Raw genomic sequence first — 7,471 nt, forward strand, 5'->3', positions numbered from 1 at the left:
CTGTAGTTGTTTTCCCCAGCCTCCTTCCAACCTGTCCTCAAAATAAGCTCTCTCTACAGCTCTATAGATAGCAAATTCCTTCAGACATGCTTAATGATTATCATCAAGTACAAAACCTGCCTGTTCTTAACAATGAAGCATAAGAAAGTCCAGAGAAGTCCTTAGAGCCAAGCTGACACAGACATGGGAGATGGAAGGCAGGGAACTGGATGGTTTTGTGAAGGAAGGAAAAGCAGGATAAAAAAAGGGAAGGTACTGACAAATGAACCTAAACAGGTCCTAGCTCAAGATTACGTATTCTACACTATGGCAACATGGAGCACTGCAGGGAATGGACACCTCATTAGTGGTGCAGGTTCATTCTCATAATTTCTAGTACCATGTGAAATCTCCAGTGGTGATAGCCCCAGTGCTCTTCATAACCTGTTTATTTTGTACCTTTTGTGCTATAAAATGCAAATAGATATTGGTTTAGTTGCCAGGAGTAAGTCTTTGTCACCTTTAAGAACATTAGCGCTTTGTTGAGATTTGGCTTTCATCTGCAAATGTTTCATGAGATCTTTTGACTTCTTCCCAGATCTCAGCATGCACCGCTTGCTGTGAAATGCCAGCAAATGCTCTTCATGAGTGGTGAATGCAAAGCCTGGTGTGTAACGCCCGCTGCACTAACACAGACATAGAAGCCTAATTAATCTCTTGGGCAGTCTCAAGAGCTGTCCACGTCCTCTAGAGCCCACCTAGCACTGGTGTGAAAACCCCCAGTGCTTGGCAGATGATCACTTAGGAGCCAGGGCTGGCGGGCTCAGGCCGGTATGTAGAGGGAAGTAAAGCTGCACTGTTTACAAAAAAGTCTCTGGAGACAGCACTGAGGCATATATCCTGAAAGTTACTACTTCAGGTGTGTGTGGTTTGGCTTTGAATCCTTCATGGAGGGTCTCACTTGGATTTGCTCACTATAAGCAGGAAACTTAGATATATTTCAGTGGTCATTCCTAGCTATTTTTCTAGTGAATTCTGCAAGAGAAACCACTTCAAAATAGTGCCATGGGAAATGATAACAAAAACAAATTCTGTTGATAGTATACTCTGTATATGTTTCCTTCTTCAACATAATTGAATCTAAATTTAATTTAAAATGCTGGGTAGTTCACATTCATTTAAAATAAATAGGACATTTCCACCAGCCTACCCTATTAGTAATGTGGTTGTTGTAATAACATACAGTCATGTTGTACACCAATTATAGGACGCTGTTAGCTTTCTTGTTTATATGGTACTAAAGTCCTACACAATTTAAAAGAGTCCCTGACCTCTTACAACATCAATAACAGGAGTACTTTGCACTCATACAGCACCTTTCATCTCAGAGTGCTTCTGACACATGAATTTTCATTACATCTACATACAGGTAGGTGTCTAGGCACACTTCAAAGGTAGGGAAACTGTGCCACGGAAAGGTTACACAACTTGGCACAAATCCCTGGTGAACAGCTGGGAATGTGAACTCTCCCATTACTTGTTTTGAACGTCCAGACAATAATGCTTACCCCAAAACCAAGCTTCATAAGGCATTAATCAAAATGTTTAACCCCCTACCAAGTTTGCAAATGGCATGGGCAGACAATAAGCTCACTAATTCTTTTTGATACATTATTCATGACTTGTTCTCCTTTTCTGGCAACTTTCTCTTTTTAAGGAAAAAAACCAAACCAAACCAAACCAAACCAACAAATAAAAACCAAAAAAACCCCCACCCAAACCCAAAAACAAAACTCCAATCAAATACAAGAAAAAAACTGCAATTACTGCAAAATAATTTGGAATCCAAAACACTTAGCACTTCCTTTATGGCTTGTCTGTTGGATCTCAAACACTACAACATGGGCAACGTATGGCAAGTTCTCTGCAGGGACCAGAGCACCTGAGTGACCTTTGAGAAAGCAGCAGCAGGGCTGTGCTTGCTCGGTTTTAGCTTCCACAAGCCACTGAACACCGTGTCTGCATACACAAGTTACATTGGCAGGCTGAACTGCCCGGCCAACAGCTACTGACAGCGACACACATTCATGATCCAGGGGCTGGCTACATGATAGCTACAAAGTTCAAAAAACCCCAAACAAAAAAACCCTTCTAGTGTTCCCATTGATAATTAAGGGACTAATGCAAACAGGCCTTGAGATCCAAATAGTACTTGCTCTCTTCCTGGCCTCTGCCACCCCATGAGCATCAGAGAGAGTTACCAGCCACGCTTGCAAACTGTATTTAGCGCTGCCTAGGGCTGAGTCCAGGCTTCTGACAAAGTTTGTGAATTCATGCACACCTCAGCTTTCCCCCTTTGTAAAAATGCTGATGCAAATGCAAACGTTAAAAGTTAGGCCACCAGAATATATGTGAGCAGCTCTGGAGCTGTGTTAAAACGAAAACTGATGTGGGTGGTGATGGATTTTTGAGCCCACAGGGTAGCAATGCTGTTATTTGCTGGCTGAGTTGCTTGAAGTTGTGTTGCTCTCCATCACACGGGAGGCATTTATTTATTTATTTCTAAGCAAATACATCCAGCATTTTTAAAGGGAGCCAGAATTTTTAATGCAAGCTTTGCTCTCCAACGACTGAGCTCTACCTACAACAGTAATTATTGTGAATCTCAGGGTAAGATGTTGAGAGTTGAAAGATCCTCTAGTGCTAGAATAAAAGAGACTATCTCTCTTCTGGTGGTGTTAAACTCTTAGGATGAAAATGCTCTGTTGTGCGTATTTGTGTGTGCGTGCCTATACCTGGAGAAAAAAAAAATATGGATGCGTGCACATGAACACACATTACTGACACACAGAGACACAGGTCTGAGTGGAGAAGGAACATTTAGCCAAAATACCTGGGACTATTTTCCTGAAGGCCGTACTCTTAGGAAAAAAGGTATGAGTATTTAATTTCATACAAGCCATGTAGCACTGTAAATAAACTGGAAATGAATTGCAGAATGAAATCAAGAAAGTAAGTTAAAAACGGTTTATCTCTCTAATATTCTGGTAAGTTACCTGGTCATGCATCAGGACTAACTTTTTTAGTAGGGGAAAAAAAAAATCAGGTGTTTGTCTGAGAGACTTTACGAGGTGAAGAAATGAGGTCAGCTCACTAGATTGAAGTAACTCTGTAATATAGCTTTGTCCTTAGGCATTGTTGGATTAGAGTCCAGGGTCAACAGGAGGCTCTTCACTGGCCATAGCGGCTCTGGAAGTGACTTCAGGAGCTGAGCCTATTAGTTCTTAAGCACTGCGCTAGCATTTTTTACTTCCTGTAAACTAATGAGACTTGCCATACCTAGCATCTTTTATGGGGCAATGGTGACAGTCTTAACCTATGCTCTGCAAACAATCTTTAGCCTTACTGTTAATTTCCCTTAAAGAAGCAAGAAACCTACAGGCAGCTGCACACCAAGGATCTGGTAATCTTCTACTGATGTTTGCTATTGACTACAACTATTCAACATCCAGAAAAGCCTCTCAAGGTAATAAGGAAAAAAAAATTATTTTCTTTGTTTTTCACTTTCCAGTCTGAGGTATCTAATAGTATAAGGTTTTGCTAAGAAGGCTCTGCCTTGAACACTCTACTTACAGATACTCTCCCCACTTGAGGGAGCAATGTATGAATAGCATACATCAAAAGGGTTTATGACTTACAGCATTTCTTACACATCTCTTCTTCCCTGGTCAGGCAAGATCCATTCTCTCCCTAATTTTTTTTTAAAGCCATCTCTTACTTCTGACCTGCAGTTCTCCTGTCTCTTTTACCATATTGTCCAGAGCAAGAAATACTCCTTCATGAAAATTTGACTTCCCCTATCATTCTTAGAAATCTGTGTTATCTGCAGGATACATTCAGGAGAGGGTACTGCAGCCTTTGCAGAGCTATCTGTTGGCACACCCATTCTTCTATGTTGCTTCCATTCATCCCTCACATTAAAATTATTACATTTTTTGAAAATGTAAAGCAGAAAGGTGACTAGCTCAGAAAGTTAATATACTTTCAGCCTCCCAAGTCCAACAGCAATGTCATACAAGTGCAAAAAGTAACTTCATGTATTACATAGAGGAAAATAAAATCACTCTCCTTTTGTCTGTAAGAGGAACCCTTCAGACCTGGAGTAGCTTTGTCCCTGCTTCAGTTTCCTGATTTCTGTGTAGGTAAGACTGGTACAAAAACTATCTTTCCAGTTTCTACTCCTGAAAGAAGCTAGAGTTCTAGCAGGCTGGTTTTCTCCCTTTTCAATTGAATATCTCCCCAGGCAGCCATCTGAGACAAGGGATAACCCCAACTGTCCTGAAAGGCCAATCCTATGACTTGGCTATCAAACAAAACACATTTTTTAAGATATTTTTGTCCCTAACACTGCCAAAGTTGCTTAAGTGTTTATATGTATCATTCACAGATTAACATCCTCCTGTGTCACTGGTACCCACCTAGACAGAAGGACCCTCGCTTATAAAATTACTTGCAAATTTTTGAAATCCTGGTTCAGAGCACACTGAAGCCATGGGGATGTTTTTTATTGGCTGACATTTACCTTGAATCGAGCTGACCTTGTATGAAGCAAACTGTATGAATGCACCTGTCATACTCAGTTTTCTGAGTGCACTGCTTTCAATTAAACTTCTACTGTATGTTATTAACATGGCACAGTTATTAGCATTTAAATCTCCTTCTCCTTTGTCATCTCTATATTTAGATTTCCCTTCCCTCTCCCCCCCCCTCCCAGTATGTTTAAAAGAAGACTGACTTAGTAGGAAAGCACGTAGTTGTTAGACAAGGATGGAATTGTATTTTTTAGTATCGCGGTTTATTTAAAGGACTAGGAATCAAAATGCGATTGACACAGCCATGACAAACATATGATTAATGTTAGCTATTTTTTCCCACTGTAGTATGTTTCCTTTCACTTTCTTCCTCACAAATGCTTCAAAGTACCCACTAGTTTTCTGATATCTTTGCTTAATAAGGACAGGAGCAAGTGTCTATTCTTCTTAGCCAAACTGAGTGACTTAGGACAAGGATGAAGCTATTTGGGGTGCAATACCTAGTGTGGCTGCCCAGCTTAACACTTGCGAGTAAGTCGTAGTGTATAACATCCTACTAAAAATGTAATGACAGGTCCTATATAGTGCAGCCTAACACAAGACCAGGGCCTGGACTGTCATAGATACCGAAACGTGAGAGCAGAGATTCCCCCGCGCCCCAGTGCAGTGGCAAACGAGCACTAGCTCGGGCAGGGGAGTGAGTACGTCAAGGACCGAACATGTTGTCCGTGCGAACGCAGCAAGCGGGGACTGGGAGGACGAACTGGGATGGCTGCATGTCAGAGAGACAGGCTGACGGCGGGCTCGGATACACCGGGCTATCTTGCCGGTGCCCATGCCAGGGGACAACAGCCTTAGGTCACCAACCCCGCTTCAGAACTGCAGCAGTGCTGAGGCGCACAGAACAGCGGCGGGGGGCAGGGGTGCAGCCAGCCGAAGGCTCACCAGCCCGGAGCCCCGTCGGGAAGTCGCCCCCTCCCCGAGGGGGTGCGGAGCGGCTCCCCGCGGGATGCCGCGCTCCTCCCGCGATGCCGCGGCGAGGGCTCTGGGCGGCGGGGCCGAATGGCAGCGGCTGCGGCAGCGCCGGGGGCGGGGGGGCCGCGGCGCCCCTCGGGCAGCGGGCGGCGGCAGCCGGGTCGCCCGCCCCGCGCCCCGCTCCAGCCGCGCTGCACTGCGCTAGGGGCTGCTGCACCTGAGCGGCCGTGTCAGCGCGGGGATAAACCACTGCCAGCCCCCGGCCAATGCATTATGTAATTTCACATTATATAATACCGAAATGCGAGGGGGAAAAATTCCCCAAAACAACCCAAACGCTGCCGTCCTTCCCCGGGCATCTCCTGGGGGTGCGGGGCAGCCCGTGCTCTCGGGCGGCCGCCGGGGCAGGCACGCCGGCACCGGCCGCCCGCTGCCCCCACCGGCACAGGGGCCGCAGTCCCCGCTCGGCGCGATGATCCGGGGCAGGACGGCGGGGCAGGGCTCGGCACGGCTCGGCCCGGCTCTCCGTCTTTTCCCTTCCCGGCGGAGGCGCCGACCGTTCCAGCCCGGCGCTGCGGGAGGGCGGGCGGCAGAGGGTCGCTCCTCAGAGAGGCGCTGCCTTACCTGCTCCCCGAAGTCGATGGCGATGTTAGTGATGCCGAGAGGGACCAGGAACCGGATCAGGGGCCAGTAGTTAGTGAGCGCTGGAAATTTCACCATAGTCCCAGCTGCGCGGTGACCCGCGGCGCATCTGCCGCGGCAGGAGACGGCGCGGGAGGACGGCGCGGGGAAAGGATGAAAGGGCACCGGAGGAGGGTGCGTGCGTGTCCCTGTGCGTGTGTGCGGGCGGGGAGGGGGTGGGGGGGAGATAAGGGCGAGGGAGAGGAGCAGCAGAGCCCCCTAAAAATAAAGAGCTGGGGAGCGGGCGGGGGGCCGGTCCGGTCCCTCCCTGCCCGGCGCGGCGCTGGCTGGGCGGCGGGGCGCGCTGTGCTGCCGCCTTAGCAGGAGACCCGAGAGATCAAGTCCATCCCCGCCGCCCTCCTCCTACACAACAATGATCCGCCGCCGCTGCCGCCGCCGCCGCCGCTGCCGGAAAAAAAAAGAGGAGGGACACCGCCGCCAGCCACTCGTGCGGGCAGCGCTGCCATCCTCGGGGCGCGGGGGCCAGGGGAAGGGCCGGGCCGGCCCCCCCCCGCCTGACGCTCGCCGGCGGCGGAGCGACGGCCGCGGCGCCGCGCAGGAAAACACCGCCCTCCTTCTCCTCCTCCTCCTCCTCCTCCTCCTCCCCGCCGCCGCCGCCGCGGAGCCGGCGCAGGCCGCTGTGCGGCGCGGCCACCGGCGGAGTTGGCCGTGCGGGGCCGTGCGGGGCCAAGCGGGGCCGGCGGCAGTGCGGGGCCGGCGGCGGGGCCCAGCTTTGGGGCGCCGCTCCGGGCTGCGCGGGCTGGCGGAGCACGTGGGTTTGACACACGCTCGCAGACGGGCGGCGGCGGCGGCGGCGGGGGAGAGAGCGGCACCGAGCGGCTCCTCCCGACGCCGGAGCGGCCGCGCTGCGCCCCCCGCCCTCGGTCGCGGCGGGGCAGGGCAGGGCTCGGCACCTGTCCGCATCCCTTCACCCCGCCGGGTCCCGATGGGCGCCCTGGGCTTCCCCCATCTGCGCGCCCGTCGCCCACCTCGTGCAGCCGGGGGCAAGGGAAGGAGTTCCCTGGTCGTGGGCTTCGGGCCTCGGGCAAGGGCACTCGTGCAGCTGCAGGAAAAGGTGGAGGTTCTGAACGAGGCGTCAACCAGGGTCTCTGACCCACAGCTCTTCTGGAAAAAAAACCCTGAAATAAATAAATCTTGAACGTTTGGCAGTGTAACATCTTCTTATTTCAAGATCTCTGCCCGGGCTCTGGGCAAGGGAATGTGGCCCAAAGGAGCCTGCAGGA

The 7,471-nt window shown here is 50.0% G+C and overlaps 1 protein-coding gene across 1 annotated transcript in view; it reads right to left on the reverse strand.

The window, feature by feature from the left end:
* The window catches only part of ANKH (ANKH inorganic pyrophosphate transport regulator), a 98,455-nt gene extending 91,713 nt beyond the window's left edge, over positions 1-6,742 (reverse strand). Inside the window, exon 1 of the mRNA XM_066186328.1 lies at positions 6,171-6,742. Coding sequence (XP_066042425.1) covers positions 6,171-6,266 — 96 coding nt within the window. The 5' untranslated portion in view covers positions 6,267-6,742. The remainder of the gene's footprint in view (positions 1-6,170) is intronic.
* Positions 6,743-7,471: the final 729 nt, after the last annotated feature.

This window comes from Chamaea fasciata, unplaced genomic scaffold (genome assembly GCF_029207755.1).
Source record: "Chamaea fasciata isolate MVZ Bird 193981 ecotype frontalis unplaced genomic scaffold, bChaFas1.0.hap1 SCAF_1, whole genome shotgun sequence".
In the NCBI taxonomy this organism is placed as follows: Eukaryota; Metazoa; Chordata; class Aves; order Passeriformes; family Sylviidae; genus Chamaea; species Chamaea fasciata.